The 22,931-nt window shown below is 41.7% G+C and overlaps 1 protein-coding gene across 1 annotated transcript in view; it reads right to left on the bottom strand.

The window, feature by feature from the left end:
• ROR2 (receptor tyrosine kinase like orphan receptor 2) overlaps positions 1-22,931 on the bottom strand; it is a 1,224,572-nt gene that overhangs the window by 519,522 nt on the left and 682,119 nt on the right. Inside the window, exon 2 of the mRNA XM_044088021.1 lies at positions 972-1,049. Within this exon, the coding sequence (XP_043943956.1) occupies positions 972-1,049 (78 nt within the window). The remainder of the gene's footprint in view (positions 1-971; positions 1,050-22,931) is intronic.

Here is a 22,931-nt window from a genome sequence, read left to right as displayed (position 1 = left end):
CTGCATGTTTTATACCCCTGACGACCTGACATCAAGGAGGAAGCGACAGCATCTAACACAGAAATCCAAAGACTCTGGTATTCAGGCCGGCTGAGGGCTACCTGCAGGCAGATAACCCTAATGTGATGACTGCAACAGTGAAACACGAAGAACATCTGCATATACATTAAGAAATCAATTGCTAAAAGAGGTAAACAATCAAATAAATGGCTGAGTAAACCACAGCTCCCTTGCATAGACGGTTAAAGCCCAGATTACAGACAATCACAGATTGATTAGTATCTTGAGCTCTGGAAGAGATGGGAGTCCCAGGCCACCATCGGCTGTCATGCAAGCGACAGCTTGTAAATTCACAATGGCTGGATGTTTGGCAGTCCCAAGCCAGTGATGGTAAGCTCTCAGGAGGTTTGTGTGTGTGCGTATGTACATATGTATGAACATACACACACACACGCACAGGACAGCACTGTCGTGACATGGATACACACTTGTCAGACACCACGGGCAGGGTTCTGGACATTCAATCAAAGGCGTTATACACGATGACTTATGCAATCAGCTCCCACCCACATTGAAAGAGGAGCGATTGGTGGAAAGGCAGAAATAAATAAGTGGTATCTGCTTTCACCCTTAGTGTGAAGGAGAAATGATTAACAGCAAAGCCTGACAGTGGTCAAGGAGAAAACAAATAGAGTAAAAGTATCTGGTCACACTTTCAATTAAAGTCACCACTAAATAGTTTTACTTGCAGCTTGTTTTGCTTTGTTGCAAGAAAGCAACACCATTATTAAAAATAAATATCGAAGTTTTTCGTATAAATTGTGTCTAACTTCTACCTAGACCAAAAAGAACAAGAAAAGGGCAATTAAAGATTAATTTGTCTTTGCTCATCACATCTAAAAAGTAGAGCTTTGAAGACAAATGAAGACCACACAAATACATTTTAAATGCCAATCTTGCGTGCATTTTACCTTTGGTTGTGGGAACAGACTGATCAGGACTTCCAACCTGTGAAGGAGGATCACTGAAATCGGCTAGGTCTGAGTCATCTATGGAAAAAAATGAATTACATTAATTATGTATACCAAATGCTAACATAATTACTATATAATGCCAATTCTTAATGTTCATATGTGATTTACACTGTTACTTAATTTCTTGCATATACATATCTATGTACATAAAACAGCATAAACCTTCTTATGTTCACTGCTATGCAACTAGGTAGAGGTTTAGAACTTTTCCTTACCCAGCCAGCTATAAAAATGGATTGTGGCTCAGCATACCTCTCAACGTCAGTGACACACATGCCACATTCAAAAGGTGGTTGGCCACTGCAGACGTTTCTCAGCACATTCTGTACAATTTTCTCTATTTATTTTGTGTGTGTGTGTGTGTGTGTGTGTGTGTGTGTGTGTGTGTGTGTGTGTGTGTGTGTGTGCGCGTGTGCGCATGCCTATGCATTAAGTGTGTGTTTGCATGTGCGTGTCCATGTGTGCCTGTGTTGGGGGGTGCAAAGGAATTCTAGAATCATTATGTCAGCACAAGAACAGCATATGTTAACACCAAGAAGCCACTTTAATATATAACCTCCTAACCACAAAACATGATACCACAGCAACTTTAAGTAATAAGAACTGTATGTAAAATTGGATTGAACTGCTTCCATTTCATTCCTTTTACTTGGCTTCTACTCCCATTCTTTTTTCAGTACAAAACATCTTCCTTCAGTGACAAATCAACTTATTTTATAAGTAATAAAAAAATCCACAATGAAAGTACGCTTTTAGTAGGTTGCAGCAACTTTCTGCAAAATAAGGGAAGCACTGTTATTCCAAAAGCCTCAAAGAGGGTCAGAAACAGACGATCATAGCACCACCATAGTGCCATACATCATCCATCCTATAAATAGGTTTACATAAAAAAGGGATTGCAACTGACCTAGGTCATCAGTAGGATGAATATCATGTGCCCACTGAAGTAAGAAAGTCCTTCTATACTGCGCAACTTATAAACAAAGGGGATGTGTCTAGACTCTAGATCTTAGATGTAATTGTCCCCCTGTACTCGGCCCTCATCAGGCCAGTCATAGAGTATAATGCCTCCTTTGGCATATATCTGCCCAAACACATGTAACAACTAGAAAACCCACAGGTGTTCAAAAGTAAAAAGACACAAGGCCTAAACAATATTTCCTAAATGGACCAACTCAAAGCCCTGTCATTATATTCATCACCCTACAGACTGCTAAGAGGTGATCTGGGTCTGGCATACAAAGCATCCTGTGATCTAATGCTGATGGACCTACTGCATATCAGCAAGTCAAATGGCATCAAAAATGCTTGGTCTAGGGATTAAAACTCCTTCTGCAAAATCAACAGAATGGCGGAACTGTTTTGAGGGACAGATGTATCTCACAGAGGATCCAGCTGCTCTGGAGCAAACTCCCCATTCATGTAAAACAAAGTTCATCCCTTTCCATGTTCAAATACAACGTGGATGTCCCTCGTTGGACCACTGATCCAGTATTCCAATACTACTGGGTTACCACTCCGGAGTAACCTGAAGTCCATCTGGGGTGCCAAAGAACTTTCCATGCAGTCATACAACTGACGTATGACCTAAGTCCATGGACATAAGGGTACATAACCGGACATACGAGAGCCTCAGACTATCTCACTGCCAGTCTGAATGCAGATCTTGCACTTGTAGGTCTGTTTGTTCAAGTGGTCATGTTACCTCTGCCCTCACTTATTTGGATAAGTACCCCATGGGGAGCCTTCCTTTTCTTTCCCCTAGAACTTTGGTATTTACATCTGTCAGATGTCAGCTAAGAGGGAAATGTGATTCTGCTAGGCAGATTGCCTATAAAGACCTCCACTTTCAGCACGTTTCGTCTTGGGGCTAAACATGACTACAAGAACGATCAGATTTGTCAACCATTTGTTTCACAACCCTACATATGTGTCTTTCCTCATAAAACATGTAGAAACCCAGTGCTTGAGACACCTTGCCCAATACAAAACAGCAGAATCCTCAACATCAGACATCCCACTTGCTCAAAAAAAGAAATTCAAACAGCTTAGGCCTGATCTATGACTTGCCCAGTCGGACTTGGACATACCTATTAAGGTGCTGCAGGAACCAATGGTACGTCCATTCACTACTCAGGCTCCCGCTATAGGGTCATTCCTGTAAATCACAGAATGTTAAAGTGGGTTTACACCATTCAGATTATTTGTGCACGAACAGTAAACAAAACAGTCTGCCTGAACAAATGAATAGGTACTGTCTCAGTTTCTATGGTGTTTGACAGTGCAGAGCATATGATGAAATAATTACAAGGGTCCTGAATTTTAAATACTGTTAAAGAGAATGAGTGGCCTGTACATCACCACCTTGAATGCAAATGTACCCAAGGACTGCCCCCTGTAAGTGGACAGAGGCAGTTCCAGAATGCTTTATACCATGCATGGTTCCCCTCAAATTATCTATGGTATGATCTCATTTATTCTCACTGAAGTAATATATAATTATCAACCATGGGATGGGTAAGGCCAACCTAACACCAAATGGGATAGATTAATTCACGCAACAAAAGGGAAATTGGCCAGGCTTAAAATGGCCCACAAGGGCACCTAGCCTAGTACTTGCCTATGAACCTATAAAGGTGAGTTGGAAAATGAAATGCAATGGTGTGGAAGTAATCGGTGTACCATAATGATTTCAGCAGGTACTGTGTCAGACTGTTTGCTCTTCTATGACTGGAAGCCCATGGAGGCTACTGAGATAAGATACTCCACTGTGGCTACTGTAAGGCCTGTGACAGACCACCCACATAAATCTGGCAAATCAGCCACCTAATGAAAAGTGTTTCACAAAGTAGAAAAGATGGGGAGTAACTGGGAGGGTGTAGCTTCAATAATACTACAGCAAATGGGGTGCAGCTAAAGGAAAGGTTATCGATGGTGGTACATACATTTCAGTCCTGCTGTGACTAGTCAGTTTTTCAGTTTCTTTGAGCTGTGTTTTTATAAACATTATTCTCCAAATGTGCCTAATGTTTATAAAAACACAGCTCAAAGAAACTGAAAAACTAAATATTATTCTCCAAATGTGCCTATATACTGCGGTGGTGGTGCTGCGGTAGCATTGTCGCCTCACAGTAAGACACTGTCCGGTTCTATTCTCTGCTAGAGCATCTTCTGCGTGGAGACATGTGTGAATGGGCGTACCTTCGTTGAAGGTTGTGCGTCAGGCCCTGGCAAGCCGGTACGTAAAGATCAACTGCCAATCATTAGCGGACCGGAGTTCCGCTGTGGCAACCCCTAACCGGGAAAAGCCGAAAGACACAAACAGTTCTCCAAATGTGCCTGATTAGTCATTTCTTTGGGCAATCAAACCCAGCTCCTGCTCTTGTAATACACCCACGGCCATATTCTGCTACTTATTCTAAAATGCATTACATACACAAAGAATAATAGAATAAAATAAAAAGAAAGTAGTGATGCACAAACTCATTTCATATCAAAGACAGTTTGACAGTCTTGGGTTTAGGTATTCTGTGCAATGGCTTTCACATATTCACATACTCCCTCATAACATAATGTTGCATCATTCTTTTGTAAAATAACTTCTCGTTTACTTTATATACACTATTGCATTACATCTAGTTAGTGATACTGCCAACTTGTTTAATTTATTGATTTAAAGTTATATAAAAGGGGCAGTAAACTGATCAAAACTGCCAATTCATAGGTAAAGCCTGACATGCTGACTATATTATTATTATTCCTTCAATTCTTCTCACTGCTATTAATTTTAAAACGACAGTCCAAAGGTCAAGTTTTTCATTAGAATCTCCCACTTACATCTCAGGTTTATGTCTGATGAATGCTGGGGTTGGTTCCTGTACCCCCACAACTCTAAAGGCAGTATCAAAAAATAAAATAAATGAATCTCCAACACCCCAAAATATAGGCACATAGTGTTTTGTTTTCTAGGGAGGTGACATTACAGGTAGACACATGCATCTGTTTTCTGTTTTGAATTTGAAATAATTCTGAGATAATGCTTCTTCTCAGCCTGATACTTGTGTGCTGTCTCAAGATCATGGCTGCAGGTTACACTATGTCAGCAAGTTAGAACATTTTATTAAAGAACTCATCTATACTGCCATTCTGTGCTTGCTTGCTTACTTTTTCTATGCATATGTTATGTTTTGAATTTACACTAAAGAATCCAACACTTATTTTTTTCTTACAAACTTGTGAGAACAGGTGAGCCAGAAACTATGGCACAGAAACCATTGAGCTTTGAACTTGGAATGTGGGGTCTCTTTTTACAAGTACTGCCCCCACACACATATACACATTAAGCCTAGCATAATGTAATAAATGATGCTTTATTATTAGTTACATGCAAAAAGGCAATATATACAGAGTATGTAATGTTCAGATATAACAAACTACCAAAAGGAAACACTAACAGTGAACTTGATTAAAACGAAAGTCCCTAGGTAACTACAAGAATTAGAAACAAATGTTATGTATAGAACTTAATGACAGGATTTGTTGCCTCCCATACGTGCAGAAGGCTGCAGCTTTAAGGGTTCTTAGGTTTCTGCATACAATGACAAGTCATGTTTTAAAACCTGTTTCACTGAAGAAATATGTGCGATTCTACATTATGTCGCAGTCAGCACTTTGAGTTTACATATCTAACAAAATCAGCTGGCTGGCGTTTTGCTTAAGATGTTCCAAGTCTCAGCTGGCTCAGTCTTTCAAGCTCCATAAGCACATACTTGATTTGTGTAGCTCTAGTTAGAGCTGTATGAATGGGGAATGGGTTACTCTGTCCCCCTTACTCTATTCACCCTTGACCCTACTTCAGTTCCCCAGTAGGAGCATAAAAGCACAAAATGAACTGCCGCTTCACAACAACATACTTTTAAACATTTTCTACTTTGCACTCCAAAACAAATTTTGTTGACCTTCTGCAACTTACTCATTGGCCAGACTGCCCTACACAAAGGACCCAGTGTAAGCAGCAATTCAACTGCCAATCTGATTACTTTGGCGGCTGCTGTAGGAAGAGGCGGGCGACTTAAGCAACTGAATCAGAACCTTTCACTGAAATTCCTCTTCTTCTGCATCAGCAAGCCCAGGCAACAAAATTCAGCCTGGCTCTTATGAGCTCATATAGAAGGGCAAACAATCTACAGAAGACATGCACTTAACTCAACAAGAGCTTGTAAAGAACCGGGAGAGAGACTTAAGCTTCTTCGCTGCCCTTTTAGTTCCGTGCAAAAGCACACACTTACAACTGCTCAAGGATGGCCAAATGCAGATCAAAGTCTTTAGAGGAGTATCACTTCCCTGGGCCTGTGTCTATTTTCAAGCCAGACTCTAACAAAGCAACACGAGGCTTCAAACTGACAGCAGGGTGCGGCCAAGCCAAGTTCATAATTAAAATATCAGTCTCAACCCAGTTTTCTCTGGATTCACCTCCCATAAAAAGAAACAAAAATACATCACAATATTTTAAAAGGTGAGATCCTACTTCCTTAAAAAATGTTTTTATTACATTCACTTTTCTTCATTAATTTGGTCTTCCCTCTGTGTACCTACCCATATTCACTCATCGCAAAAGCTTAACAGCTATCAACAGAAGTGAAAATCAAGAGTGCAGGGATCGGAAGTACATTATCCAGACAATGGAATAATGGAACAATGTGTGTAACTTAAGCCATAGCTCAGCCCCTGGCTCTGGGGGAAGACCTGCAGAAGGTTAGGTAGGATAAGAACCACATGACAGTCCAGCAATGGTCTACAGCACAAGCTGCAAATACAAGTTGTTGTTGTGTCTTTCGGCTTTTCCCGGTTAGGGGTCGCCACAGCGGAACTCCGGTTCGCTAATGATTGGTAGTTGATTTTTACGTGCCGAGTTACCAGCCCTGATGCACAACCTTCAATGAAGGTACGCCCATTCATGCATGTCTCCACACAGAAGACGCTCTAGCTGAGAATCGAACAGGACAGCGTCTTACTGTGAGGTGACAATGCTACCGCAGCACCACCACCGCAGGTACAAGCTGCAAATACAAGTATTATTACAAAATAGCTCAGACTTGTCTCCATGTGACCCAGGAGCACTATGCATGGGATCTCAGAGTGTTAGCTATCAAGGGTTTTGACAATATATGGATAACACAGGGGGCCTGCAAACAATACCAAATGTCAAACATTTTTCTGTAACAATTTTGGCATGAAATATTTAGGATCATTACAGTGCATTTTAAATTAAATAAATGAATATCTATTTTTTTTAGTTAATGTACAGTGGATATAAAAAGTGTACACACCCCTGTTAAAATGCCAGGTTTTTGTGATATAAAAAAATGAGACAACTATAAATCATTTCAGAACTTTTCCCACCTTTAATGTGACCTAGCACCTGTACAATTCAATTGAAAAACAACAAATCTGTTAGGGGGAAAAATAAAAAAAAGTACAATAAGCTGGTTGCACAATTGTGCACACCCTTAAACTAATACTTTGTTGAAGCGCCTTTTCACTTAATTACTGCATTCAGTCTTCTTGCGTACACACCTGCCATCAATTAAAGAGACTCTGATTAACCCCAAATAAAGTTCAGCTGTCCTAGTAGGATTTTCCTGACATTTACTCAGTTGCCTGCTACAGCAAAAGCTGTGGTTCACAGACAGCTTGCAAAGCATCAAAGGGATCTCATTGTTGAAAGGTATCAGTCAGGAGAAGGGTACAAAAAATGTCCACAGCATTGGATATACCATGGAACACAGTGAAGACAGTCATCAAAAAGTGAAGAAAATATGGGACAACAGTGACGTTGCAAAGAACTGGATGTCCCTCCAAAACTGATGACAAGACAAGACAAAAACTGGTCAGGGAGGCTGCCAAGAGACGTACAGCAACACTGAAGGAGCTCCAGGAATTTCTGGCAAGTACTGGTTACGTAGTACATGACAACAATTTCCCATATTCTCCATATGTCTGGGCTATGGGATTAGGGTTGCAAGACGGAAGCCTTTTCTTACACAGAAAAACATCCAGGCCCAGCTAAAATTTGCAAAACAATACATCAAGTCTCCAAAAAGCATGTGAGAAAATGTGTTATGGTCTGATGAGACCAAGGTTGAACTTTTTGGTCACAATTCCAAAAGGTAGGTTTGGCTCAAAAACAGCACTTCGCATCACCAAAAGAACACCATCCCCACAGTGAAGGATGGTGGTGGTAGTATCACGCTTTGGGGTTGCTTTTCTTCAGCTGGAACTGGGGTTTTAGTCAAGGTGGTGGGAATTATGAACAGTTCCAAATACCAGTCACCTTTGGCCTAAAACCTTCAGGCGTCTGCTAGAAAGCTGAAGATAAAGAGGAATTTCACCTTTCAATACAACAATGACCTCAAGTATAGATCCAAATCAACAAAAGAATGGCTTCACCAGAATAAAATTAAAGTTTTGAAATGGCCCAACCACAGCCCAGACCTAAATCCAATAGAAAATCTGTGGGGTGACCTGAAGATGGCTGTGCACAAGAGATGCCCTCGCAATCTGACAGATTTGGAGGGCTTCTGCAAGGAAGAGTGAGCAAATATTGCCAAAATCAAGATGTGCCATGCTGATAGACTCCTACCCAAGAAGACTGAATGCTGTAATTAAATCAAAAGGTGCTTCAACAAAGAATTAGTTTAAGGGTGTACACACTTATGCAACCAGCTTATTGTACATTTTTATTTTTTATATTTTTCCCCCTAACAGATTTGTTTTTCAATTGAATTGTACAGGTTCTAGGTCACATTAAAAGGTGGGAAAAGTTTTGAAATTATTTATTGTGGTATCTTTTTTTTTATATATCACAAAAAACCTGGCATTTTAAAAGGGGTGTGCACACTTTTTATATCAACTGTACATCAACATTTAGAATTTTCAAGAAAATGTTTCTTCCTTTATGTTCTGAAATTGAAGCCGTCCCAATTGGACTCGAGCTCATTTTCATTCCTGTCTGGGCAGCCATCATTTAGGCAGTCACAAGCGTTACCTGTGCTCTTGCTGGCATTACAGCAATGAGAACATGCATTATTCAGACTAACCCCTCCCACATTGCCATGGGAGCTGTAGTTCCTACTATGAATGGGCACGTTCCCTGCAACTGCTTTAAGGCTAATGCCTATCAGCAGTTTGGAGTGTAACATGCATGCCTCCACGTCTCAGCTCCTTCCATTAGAATGCTACAACCCATGACCAACTCTGTCTCCTTCCTCCCACATAGGATGGCTATACCCATCCCTCTTAGATTTCAATCAAATATTTGAGATACTAACTGAACTCAAGTCTTCAGGCTGGCTAACTCAAGAAAACAGGTTACTATGCAGTTAAACTGATGTACTAACTTGTCAACGCCTGCACTGCAGACTGAGCTCTCTCCTTAATGTCACACTGAGGGGAAAGTGTGTTATCCATCATGGCTTGGTATAGCCTGGTACTAGAAGGATATTCAGAACAGTTTATATTTGAATATGTGTTCCAGCAGTAACCAGTACTGGAGAAAATGGAATACAGAGTGCACAGCAAACTTCATTCTGTCTGAATTTTGCAGCCAAACTCTATAAACGGAGACCTGAAAATTGCATGTAGTTTTTTTGTAACACATAAATATCCATGTAAAAGCCTGAATTTACTTCTTGCAGGCCATTTAAAAATAACTATAGAGACTAAAATGTAAGTAGCAACTATCTCCACCAACGTGAAAGTGCACTTTCATTATGATTATAGTCTTAAAGAAAATAAAACCGGGCAGGAACTCTAGAGTACACATGTCTCTGGGGCTCAACTTCAACAAGCAAAGACTATTAACTGGTTGTAACTATCACATAATACTGAATATCAGTTATCCAATCTAACCTAGGTCTGGGGTCAGCACATCAAAGATGACCCCTGTCAAGCTGTGTTAGTCAGAGTAGCTTATTCAGGGGAAGAGAAGCTGTAACGTAAGGACTGCTTCCATGCTGTCCTATTTATTGTTCTGTGGTGTATTGCTGATGACACGCTCAGAACCCCTTAAGCTTCAAAGAATGAAGACTCCCAGACACAGCAAACCATTCATATGTTGCACACCTACTGCCAGAAAAAAGACCCAATCTTTCCAGCTGTGAATGTCATACAATTAAAAAGTTATTGTCTTGTTTCTAACTTGAAGAATAACATGACCTGTCAGCTAAAGATTTTAATTAAGTACTTCTTTTAGGTAGGCCTCACCAAAATGCAGATTCTGGTTTTTAGCAAGTTCCTGGCTTAATTCAATCTTACATCAAGGAGTGAAGCTAACACAAGAAAAGAAATTACTCTACATTAAAGTCGGGACTTAAATCAGGCTTTGAATTTCAGTACCACACAATTTATGGCACTGTGTTCTCACCGTACAACCACTCTGCACTGCCATTCCAAGGTAGATGTTCTCTGCTTTTCTATGTATGATGTGAGGGGATACACAATATTTGATTTATTACTACTTTGTCCATACCATAACAGAGGCCTGTATTTGGACTGCTTCCTGCCATAAATTCTATTATTTACTACAAAGCAGTAAAGGCACAGCTGAGTTAACTATTTCTCAGAACACACGATTAGCAGAAAAATACCAGGCATAAGTACTCCTCGGTAACAGAGCAGTTGTTTGGTTACAGAACAGCCCTAAGAGTAAACAAGCAGGGCCTAAAATAAATGTGCCTGAGGCTACAGGGGTCACCTGTGTCTGTGATCCATTTGACTCCAATACAAACAGGGGCAAACAGGTCAAGGCTCTTCAACAAAAAAGGTCAAGCTAAACTGGGCAATCAAATGGTGCTCAAATGACAAACCAATTAAGTTACTCTAGAGCATAAAAAGATGTTCAAAATACACAGACCGAGGAAGATGGATGCTGTAATCTACACCTTCTACTAGGCTGCACCACCTGAGATGTTTCCTTTTCACTGCTTACATCTCGGTGACAGATGAACTCCTTTCCTCTCCCAGGTGAGCCTCAAACACTAGAAGGATGTGCACACACTGCAGCCCTAGGTGTTTCAGATGCCCAGGAGGACCCTAAAAAGGAGGTTGCAATGTCCTGGTTTGTCAGAGATACCAATGAAAACAAAATTGGACAGCCAAACAAAAAGGCTTCTGTTCTCATGAAGCAAAGACATATAAGCATTATTAATACTCTTTATTTGTGTATGTAACATTTGCTAATGTAAGACTGATTTCTTAAGGCACTTGCTACAAAGCAAAGAGTCAGGCAGCTGGAGTGTCCACAGATGAGACAGATTCACAACTTCTACTTTTAAATACAGAGCTTCCTTATCATAGTATTAGCAAATGACCTGCTTTGTGGGGTGTCTCAGTGGTGCAGCGGGCACTTGTTCAACACTACGTGGTCACTTTTATGCTGGTAGATATTGCAATGACAGTTAACACAATCCATGTAGGAATGGTTTTAACAAGAAATCAAACATAAAACTGCAATAAATTCATAAAAATGTCACAATCTATTATCAACAGACAAACTCCACAACAAATGGATTCTTAAGTGAAAAATCAAGGTTAAGAAGGCCCACTGATGGAGATTATGTACTTATTTGTGTCACCTGTGACCTGGGGAACTGAATAAGCATGAAATGAAAGAATGGTTAATTAACTTAGGGGTGTGACACAAAATGTGACAGTGTGCTCACTTTTGTAGGAAGAGAGACCACTGCTGCATGAAACATGGCAGAGACTAAGGGGTTTGGAAAAAAGTAACATAAATACAGCCATGAAAGGGGATATCACATGGAGGCCAGAAAGTACAGTTGTGTACACTTAACATAAATGTAGATGTTCAAGTGTATTCACTGTTGCAGTCATTACATTTCGGTTATCTGCTTGCAGTAGCCCTCAGACAGCCTGATTAACAAAGTCTTGGGTCCTACGTGTGTTGCTGTCTCTTCTTCTGTGACTTCAGGTCATCAGGGGAATAAAACATGCAGCCGACGTCATTACATCAGTTTTTCTTGCCCCAGATGTCAAGTGCCCCCCTAATAGGAAGCAATTAAATCTATAAATATACAATGTTATACATCAAACAAAAAAGCAAATACACCAAAAAGCTTTTAAGCATTGAAAAGGAGAGAAGAGGTATAGCCAAAAAAAGTCAGGGGGTTGGAGGGAGGGTATCCAGGACTGCAACAGTGAATATACTCAAACATCTACATTTATGGTAAGTGTACACAACTGTACTACGTTCTTCATGTTTCACTGTTGCAGTCATTACATTTGGGTAGATTCCCAAAGCTACGGATGGGAGGAGGAATTTAAATAGCATTAGGACCAGTTATAAGGCCCTGCAAAACTGTAGTGGCAAAGCCAGCTCTGGATTTAGAGAAAACTGGCAAATGGTAATGCTTGGTGAAAGTATGTACAGAACTCCAGGTAGCAGCTATTCGGTTGTCCCTGGTAGGTACGCCTCTGAGAAAGGCTGAAGAGGTAGATGCAGCCCTGGTTGAGTGGGGTCTGATACCCTGTGGGACAGGTTTTCCATGGTGCTTATAGCAGAAATTAATGCAATGACCTTTCCATTTGGAAATATTTTGCTTTGAAACAGCCTTCCCCTCTGTCCCTGCAGCAACTGCCACCAACAGTTGCTCAGATTTCCTTTGAGGTTTAGTCCTGTCCAAGTAGAATCTAAGTTGTCTGTGCACATCTAAGGAGTGCAGTATCCATTCCCCTTTGTTCTGTGGTTTAGGAAAGTAGGTTGGCAAATGAATGGACTGATTAAAGGCCACACTGGATACCACCTTTGGCATGAAAGAGGGATTGGTCCTGAGGGACACCCTGTCCGCATGAAAGATGATGAAAGGCTCCACTGTCATAAGGGCCTGCAATTCAGATACCCTTCTTGCTGAAGTGATGGCTAAAAGGGGAAGCTGTTTTCCAAGAAAGGAATTTTAAATCTGCAGTAGCAGCTGGCTTGAAAGGAGGAAGGGTGAGTTTCTCCAATACAAAGTTAAGGTCCCAGGCTGGAGTTGGAGCTCTCTTGGGTGGTCTTAAATTTTTGGCCCCTCTGAGGAACTGCCTGAACAGTGGATGAGAGAAGAGGGGAAGTTCTGTGTTATAATGAGCTGAAATGGTTGAAGCGTGAATTTTTATTGAGGAAAAAGACAGGCCCTTGTGAAGCATTTCAGTTAAGTATTGTAAAATCTGAGGTAAATTAGGCACTGCTGTGCTCATCCCTTGAGACTGGTTCCAGGCACAGAATCTTTTCCATTTTTCAGCATAAGATTTTCTAGAACTAGGCCCCCTTGCCTCTAAAATGACATCCATCACTAGTTTACTGAGGGATGGTAAAGGAGAGCTTAGGTAATTAGGCAGGCTGCTAGGCTCAGTGTTTGAAGCTGAGGGTGTGGAATCTGGTTCTCCTGCTAAGACAGCAGGGTAGGAGTCTGAGGCAGGTGCCATGGGGCCAACAGTGACACACTGTGCAGGAGGGGGTACCAATGCTGGCGTGGCCAGGCTGGTGCAATCAAAATCATCCTTGGTTTGTCTTGTTTGATCTTTAGTAGTGCTTTGGAGAGCAGAGGCAGAGGAGGAAAGGCATAAACGGATAGGTTTTTCCAGCTAAAGGACAGAGCATCCACCTTCCAAGCTTGTCTGTGGGGAGTTCTTGCGCAATTTTTTTCCAATTGATAGTTCTGGGGGAAGGCAAACAGGTCTACATCTGGGCTCCTCAATTTGCTTGTCAACATGTTGAACATCCTTGGTTCCAGTTTCCACTCGTGTGGGTCCATGAGGTTTCTGCTTAGTCCGTCTGCCAGTGTATTTAGTTTTCCTGGCAGGAATTGAGCTTGTAGATGTACTTGGTAGCTCATGGCTGTGTTCCACAATGCCATGGCTAGTCTGCAGAGGGGTAAGAATGTGTACCACCCCCCTACTTGTTTATGTACCACATAACAGTGGTATTGTCCGTCTTTACCATTAATTGTCCTGGAAGAATGTGGTCTTTGAAGGCTGTCAGAGCATTCTGTACAGCTAACATTTCTTTATGATTGATGTGATAGTGCATTTGAATTGGGTTCCATTTGCCCTGAATGCAGTTCCCTGCCAGGTGCGCCCCCCCCCCCCCCCATGCAGAGTCTGATGCATCTGTTGTTAGGGTTTGGGCGGCAGGTGTTAGTGTGAATGGTCATCCCTTGTTTTGGTGGCAGGCCTCTGCCCACCAAAGGGACTCTAGGCGTAGACAAGGAATGATAGGAATCATTGCTTCTAGATCCTGAGAATGTTGACACCATAGGCTTTTTAGATACCACTGTAGCTTCCTCATTTGCAGTCTTGCATATGGAATTAGAAGAATGCAGGAGGCCATGAACCCCAAGGCTTGCAATATTTGTCTTGCAGATAGCAGGGTTTTTGTGGCCACTTGTTTGAAGCAGGTTGTCAAGTGAATTTGTTTCTCTGGCATGAGGAAAGCCATCTGGGAAGTTGTATTCAAGCTTGCTCCCAGGAATATAATTTGTTGACAGGGTGTCAGGTGTGATTTATTTTCATTTATGGTATACCCCAAACAAGTTAGCACCCTTTGTACAAAAGCCAGATGATTCAAAAGTATGTCCTGGTTTTCTGGCTGAATTAGACAATCGTCCAGGTATTGGTATATTTGAATATTTCTTTGCCTGCAAAATGCAATGACTGGAGCTAGGCACTTTGTGAATACCCTGGGCACAGTAGATAAGCCAAAGGGCAGTGCAGAGAACTGATAGTGCATATAGCCTGCTTTGAAGCAAAAGTATCTTCTGCAAGATTCCCTGATTGGGATGTGCAGGTATGCTTCCTTTAAATTTAGTGTTGCCAACCAGGCATCTTTGCTTAGCATAGGAAGCAACTGGTGAAGAGTCAGCATCTAGAATTTTGGAATCACCAAAAAGGTGTTTGGAGTAGGCAGGTCCAGGATAGGACGTCATGAATTGGCGTTTCTGGGTACCGGGAAAAATCTTGAGTAGAAACCTTGTCCCTTTTCTTCTTCTGCTACCAACTGAATAGCACCTATGCTTAAGAGAGAGAGTACTTGCTTTTGGGCCTCTGCTCACTGATTTGGAGGTCGATCCGGCCAACCGCTTAGAGTTGGTAACGTGTGGAAGTGAATTCTGTATCCTTGGGACACTACATTTAAAACCCATTTGTTCTGGGTAATGAGTCCCCAGTTCTTTGCATGAAGTTCAATCTTTCCCCCCAAAGGGGCAGTCAGTTGAGAAGTGCTTGGAAGTTTGAAAAAGAAGTCATAGAGAGAGTTTACCATGGGGGGGAGTTTTATTACTCCCAGATTTGGAAGTGGAGGCCCCCCACTGCTTAGTCCTGTGTGTCCTTTGGGACTGAAGCCTGGATGCTCTGCTGGATCTGGGTTTGGACTGAGAAGGTCTGGAAGATGCAGGAAAGGACCAATTCTTAGAAGGCCAATGCCTACTAAATCTTGGAGGTTGTACTTGTAAAAATCTTTAACAGTCTGCATAGATTTAGCTTTTTCCTCCATCTTTTTAAGAACTTCTTCTGCCCTGTTGCCAAACAGGCGGTCCTGATTTAAGGGAGCATCCACTAATTTCGCTTTAATATGATCTGGCAAGGATTGCTCCTTAAGCCAAGCAGGCCTTCTAAGTACAGACCCAGTAACCGCAGCCCTGCAAGATGCCTCTAGTGAATCAAAACCACATTGCAATGTATGTTTACCAACTTGTTCAGCAGAATGCATTAAATCCTGTAAATCCTTATTTTCAGCACAATCAGGAAACAACATAATTTTCTGTTTAAGCAATCCAATAATATGCAGCTGACATATGAAACTGGCAATTCAAGGCCCTAATGGCCAAAGTTGCAGAAGTGTATACCTTCTTATCCCATCTATCCAGTGCCCTGGAGTCTCTATCAGAGGGGGTAGGATTTTTGACAGTAGTAGCTGTAATGCCCTTGGGTCCCTGTGAAACGGTTTCAGGAACCACAGTAGGATTTTTGAAAAGGAACTTGTGAGAGTCAGGAACCCTGTAATATCTATCAAGTTTTCTGGAAGGAGGAGGCAAAGAGTCAGGGGCCATGGTAGATTCCGAAAAGGCATCATTAACAATGTCCAGTACAAGAGGTATAGCTAAAGGCCTGTGCTGGGGCAGGAGTAAGAAATCCCTAAGCCTCTTTTTAGAATCAGAGAAATCCTGACTTTCCCAACAAAATTGCTCCCTGGGAGTATGCAAGGTTCACCAAAAGAAATATCCTCGGGGGGGGGGGGGTGCAGAGGGAAAAGAGTCCTCAGCATCAGAATCCTCATAGGTAGATTAGGATAAATCCTGGTAATCAGAGGAAACAGAAATTTCAGAATCCTGGTCAGAAGTATCATAAGCAAACTCGGTCCTAGGTCTCTTAGAGGGGGAAGGTTGGCTTCCCCTGATTAAAGTAATAAGATCTTCAGTCATTCTTATTTGTTTTTTTAGGCATAGAGGCCTGACCATGTGGTCTGGGCATCAGTTTTCTAGGCATGGTTCGAGTTTTAGGCCTTGAAGAAGAAGATGGCATCGGTTTAATATGCAAGTCAGTAGGCCTGAACACACCCTCAGAAGCCGGTGCCTGCACAGCGGCTCCAGACCCATCCAAGGTAGAGACATCCGCAGGTTCCACAGTTGAAGCACCTCATGGCATACCAGACTCCGAATGGGTCTCAGTAGAGGCCTGCAAATCTGAAGTAGCAGGTATCAGGGGCTGCGAAAGCGCCTCACTGAGTACCGGCGAACTGGGTGTCCTGTCTCTGTCTTTATCTTTGCGTTTTTTCGGAATGTCGGTAGTCAAATGGCTTACCGAAGACATATCAGGATAAGTGAACCGAGCACCAAAATATTTAGCAGCACAAATATACAGACGACGGATAGTTCGTGGTTTAAATAAGGCACAAAACCGACAGCGAGGTACGTCGTGGTCAGGGCCTAGGCAAGGAATACAGTACGAATGAAAATCTTTATGAGGTATTTGCTTTCCACAAGAAATGCAATTATTTACTTTTACTGACATCGGATTAGAGCAAGAAAAAGTCTCTGCAATGGTGTACTTAGCTTTTAGTTGGAAGACTTTGGTTCTGAAACTCGAAAATGAAAATTTCAGGAGTCGGCCGACCGGCACTTACGAACTGCTTCTGCTTCGGGCACCGCATGGCAAGAAAGACTGATGTAATGACGTCGGCTGCATGTTTTATACCCCTGATGACCTGACGTCACAGAAGAAGTGACAGCAACTGATGTAGGGCCCAAGACTTTGTTAATCAGGCCGACTGAGGGCTATTGCAAGCAGATAACCCAAATGTAATAACTGCAACAGTGAAACACGAAGACCATCGAGCATACTACGGCTAAGCACATGGGCCCATCCTCCCAATTCTCTCACTCTCTCTCTCACACACACACACACACACACACACACACACACACACACACACACACACACACATGCACACACGCACACACACACGCACGCACACACACACACGCACGCACACACACACACACGCACACACACACACACGCACACACACACACACGCACACACACACAAGACAGGAGTACTGACAGTCAGTCCACAATGACAATGAGCTGCCCAGTCTATCATGCTGGTCCCCTGTTCCTAGCAATCAGCAGCAGCTTTGAAAAATATGTGTTCAAACCATGCTCTAGGATCACCAGTCTGTCTACACCACCATCATCACAGGCAGTTATGAACTATGGGTAGTACCTAATCAGACGAGACTGAAGGTGCAAGCAGTGGAAATTAGATTTCTCAAAAGAGCCATTGGGGTGTACTCTCCACAATAAACTACAACACTTGTAAATCGAGGAGGCCAGCAAGTAAACCCACTGTTCCTAAAGATACGGGGAGCAAAATAAGGTACTCCGGACATCAAGATGCTCCCTGGCAACATCCACTGGGATTGTTCCAGGTACAGTCCATCAGAAGAAAGACTAGAATATAATTAGCACATACTGGAGAAAACTGCTTATATGCATTTTCATGCCTATGAATTCCCAGGATAAAGATTGGTCTAATTGGGAAAAAACTTTTAATATTCTCTGCATAATCTGCTACCACCATGAACTTTTTCTTTTTTCTTTTCCTTTCCCTGAAAAAGTGAAATTTTATTTATTTATTTATTTTTATTTTACATTTGTTAACCAGGTTAGTCTGGCTGAGCTTTTGGCTTATTTTCAGCAGAGACCCGGGGGGAAAAGCTTCTCAGGACTAGAAAACAATTTATTAAATTTTAGTAACATAGTAGTAACAATCAGCTATAGGATCTTCCAAGCAGAGACCTGGAGAGAAAAAAGCTCCTCAGGCAATTCAATTATACAGAGTATTAACAATTGGCAGACAAGTATGTGAGTTGTTACAAACAAGGTTTTAAACAATTAGCAGAAGAAAATGTGACTAGTTACAATATTATTTAAGCTGCTTAGAGCAAAATGAGTTAATAGTTAGGCAGATGCTTATTTAAAGTGGGTAGGATCTAGTTGTATAGGAGTTTGGAAACAAGAAAGTAAGAATGGCTAGTAGGAGATGTAGGGAAGGTAGAGTATAGGAGACAGACTAAACAGGTAGGTTGTTTTGAGACTGTAAGAATTAAGAGTGGTTGGAGATAGAGGAAGGGAAGAGGTAGAAGAAGAGGCAGGGGAATAGTTTAGAGATACATTAAGAGTGAGGTGGTGAAATAGGTGAAAGGATGGTTGTTTCAGGGTGGTTGGCTACAGTGGCAAGACCACTTTGTTTTTAGGAATTTCCTTGTGGCTAATTTGAAACTTTTGCTTTGCTGGAGGGATTTTATTTCCAAGGGGAGTTGGTTCCGGGATATAGCTGGGTTACAGTTATAGAGAAGGCAACCTATTTTGGTTTTGGGTTTGTAGATGTCTAATAATTCTTGATTTGAGCTGTGTAGCGTCCTTGCAGGGGAATATTTGGATATGATAGTGGAGAGGCTGGGGCAGAAGGAGGGTAAGGTAGAGGATAGAGTGGATGATTTGTAGTTGGTATAGTTGGAGCAGCTGAGGGAATTCTAGCCAGTCTAGATGCTGTAGTGCTAAGCAGTGGTGTGACTTGTAGGTTTGGTTAGCTGCAAATCTGGCAATCTTATTATAGGTAGTTTCAAGCTTGAAAATAAGTGTAGAATTTAGGTTTGTGAATATGTGGCAGCTGTACAGAAGTGTTGGGAGTAATAAAGTCTGGGAGAGAGTTATTCTGGCAGTGTTAGTTAAGTATTTCTTGCTACGGTTCTTTTTACCGAGTTAGTAATATGGAGATCAAACGTAAGCTGATCATCTATTGTAACACCTAGCAATTTAGTACTAGATTCAGCTGAGATGATAGTGTTGTTACAGGATAAGATGGTAAATGTACTTTTGAGTGTGGTGATGTTTTTTAGGGATGAAGAGTAGGAGCTTAGTTTTTTTTTTTTTTTTTGGATTAAGTATTACTTTGTTATCACTAAGCCAAGTCTCAATGGTGTGGAAGGATGCCTGAGTAGTTGAGTGGAGGTCAGTTGGGTTGTCAGCAATGGTTATAACAGCTGAGTCATAAGCATATTGCTCAAGAGATGAATGGGGACAAGAGGAGTAGAGCAAGTTGGTGAAAATATTAAGAGTAGCGGTCCAAGTATGGAGCCTTGGGGAACTCCCATTTGTACAGTGAGAGGGGAGGATAGTGCAGAGAGCCATTTAACTGATTGCTGGCAGGTAGAGAGATAGCTGGAGAACCAGGAGATAGTAGGGGGAGAGAAATGTAAGTTAGTGAGTTTATCTAGAAGGAGTGGGTGAGAGACAGTGTCAAAGGTTTTAGAAAGGTCAAAGAATAGGCATGAGACAAGTTTATTGTTATCCCGAGCTAGGGAGACTATGTTGATGAATGATATGAGTGCAGTAGTTGTACTATGCTTGGGACAGAAACCATGCTGTGTGGGTGTGAGAAGGTTTTACCAGTGAAGATAATGCATTACCTGCTTGTGAATGCATTTCTCTAGGATTTTTGTGAGTGGAGAGAGTATGGCAATCGGTCTGAAGTTGGATATGTCTGAGGAGTTGCCCCCTTTGTGAATGGGTAAAGAAAATCTTCCATACAGTGGGGACATAGGATTCAGAAATGGATTGGTTGATTAAGATGGATACAGGATAGGCAAGAGGTTCAGAGGCAATGTGAAGTAAGAGGGTAGCTTGTCAACAGATGGGGAGCAAGGTTTAAGTTTTGAGAGTAATGACTTTACATAGTTAGTTGATGCTGCTTTTAGAGAGAAGGAGTTAGGAGGGTTTGGAAGAGGTATAGAGTTTGTGGGGGTGCTAGTGTTGTTTCTGGGGGAGAGAATTTATTATGGAGGTTATTGAGTTTATAAAATTATTGTTAAATTTGTTGGCTATGTCTTCAGGTGTTGCATTGGGACATGGGTTAAGAGAGGAAGGGTTTCCAGGATGAAGAGTCTGTTTAATAGAGCTCCAGAATTTCTTTGGGTCTGATTTAAGAGTAGAGGGAAGATTGGCATAGAAGTTTATTTTGTCATAATGGATGATTTTTTTTATTTTATTTCTGAGTTCTTTATATTTCTGAAGAAGAGAAGGGGTCCTAGTTTTAGTCCACATTTTCCAAATCCTATCCCGGTCTTTCATGAGGGTTCTGGTAGATTTAGTGAGCCAGGGAGCAGTATTAGATTTGATTCTAATCGTGCGAACAGGAGCAAGGGTGTTAAGAATGTTTAGGAATGTAGTGTTCAAGGAGTGGACAGCTTCATCTAAAGGAAGAGTGGTGAGGTAAGACCAGTTAATTTTGGAGAGTTGGTGAATAAAGGAGTTAGGACAGAAATGCGAAAGTGAGCGGGTAGTAATAAATTTGTTAGGTTTGGTAAGTTGGGGAGTATGTCTGATAACTGTTTTAGGGCAGTGGTCGCTGAGGGCATTTGGAAGGGTTTGGGAGTTATGATAGTTTTGAGGGTGGGAGACCAATATCGAGTCAAGTAGAGAGCTAGGTAGGTGAGATTAATTAATGTAGGCTGGGGCTGTGATTAGCTGCTCAAACCCATGTAGGTTTATACAGGAAGTAATGTTGGGAGCTTGTATTGTAAGCCAATCAATATTTACATCTCCCAGCATAATTATTTCACTGTGGATGGTATGTGAGAGGTGAGATAGGATGTTCTCAAGTATGTTAATATTATCACCAGAGGGAATATAGATTGCTGCGACAGTTATGATGCTGAAAATGTTAAGTTTTAAGTTGGTCAGTAGGAGTTCAGCTGGTGAGAAGGAGGGCAAGTCTAGTGTGGGACTGATTTGGGAGAGACAATTGGAGTAGAGTATGGAGACTCCTCCTACTCTTCTTTTAGGTCGATCTAATCTAAGGATATTATAACCAGGAGTGATGATTTCAATGTCCAGATGGTGTGGTTTTAACCATGTTTCACTTAGGGTAACTATGAAATATGTATTTCCCCTTCACATATATGGCACCACCCAATTACTTAGCTTCTATTCAGCTTCCATATCTCAGCACAAGGCGTGAGACAGCAGCCAGTGGAGTAAGCTTCCACAATCATACTAATGTTTCAGTTCTTTATGAAAATGGGAGCAAAGCAATACTGTCAGACAATCCCTCTGCAAGAGGGTTATTGCACATACAGCTATGGCTGCAGTAAAGGTGAAGTCAAGACAACATCTGGCCCCATTTAACTGGAAGATGAGAGCAGTTTCTCGTTTAAAAAGTATGGTGATAAATGACTTTTTGCTGATGTAGCAGTGACCCTGGAAAGTACAGTTGTGTACACTTACCATAAATGTAGATGTTCGAGTGTATTCACTGTTGCAGTCATTACATTTGGGTAATCCTGCTGGCAAGTTGCCCTCAGTCGGCCTGAATTCCAAAGTCCTTTGTCCTGCATCAGTTGCTGTCACCCCTTCACTGACATCAGGTCGTCAGGGGTATAAAAGATGCAGCCGACGCCATTTTCTTTAGTTTTTCTTGCCCCAGATTTCAGGTGCCCCCAAAAGGATAGCCAAAATTTATATACATATAAATACATGCATCAATAAAAACTTTACCTTCATCTACAAGCAAATGCACCACATAGATTGTATAAATCAGAGAAGGAAAGATAGGTTCCATCAGAAGAAAGGGGGATGGCGGGTGGGTAACCTGGACTGCAACAGTGAATACACTCGAACATCTACATTTATGGTAAGTGTACACAACTGTACTATGTTCTTCGTGTTTCACTGTTGCAGTCATTACATTTGGGTAGAATCCCAAAGCTATGGATGGGAGGCTGGAGCTAAACAGCATTAGGAGTGGATATGAGGCCCTGCAGAATTGCAGTGGCAAAGCCTGCCCTGGATTTAGAGTAGAGTGGCAGATGACAGTGCTTTGTAAAGGTGTGCACTGAACTCCAAGTAGCAGCCTCTAAAATGTCCTTGGTTGGTACTCCCCTGAGAAAGGCTGCTGAAGTGGCTGCAGCTCTGGTTGAATGTGGCCTAATGCCCTTAGGTACTGGCTTGCCATGGTGTAAGTAGCAGTAACGAATGCAGTGGCCTATCCACTTTGAAATAGTCTGCTTTGAGATAGCCTTTCCTTGTGATCCTGCAGCATATGCCACTAGTAATTGTTGTCTTTCTGAAAACTTTGGTTATGTCCAAGTAGAATTTAAGCTGTCTGTGTACGTCCAAAGAATGCAGAATTCTCTCCCCCTTGTTCTGTGGATTTGGATAAAAAGTTGGCAGATGAATAGTTTGGTTAAGAGCCACACTGGACACCACCTTAGGCATAAATGTTGGGCTTGACCTCAGAGAGACCCTGTCTGGATAAAAAATGATAAAAGGTTCCACAGCC

This window comes from Protopterus annectens, chromosome 11.part0 (assembly GCF_019279795.1).
Source record: "Protopterus annectens isolate FY-2018-M chromosome 11.part0, PAN1.0, whole genome shotgun sequence".
Taxonomy (NCBI): domain Eukaryota; kingdom Metazoa; phylum Chordata; order Ceratodontiformes; family Protopteridae; genus Protopterus; species Protopterus annectens.
The sequence above is the reverse complement of the archived record's forward strand: the minus strand, read 5'-3'. Positions and strand labels throughout refer to the sequence as shown.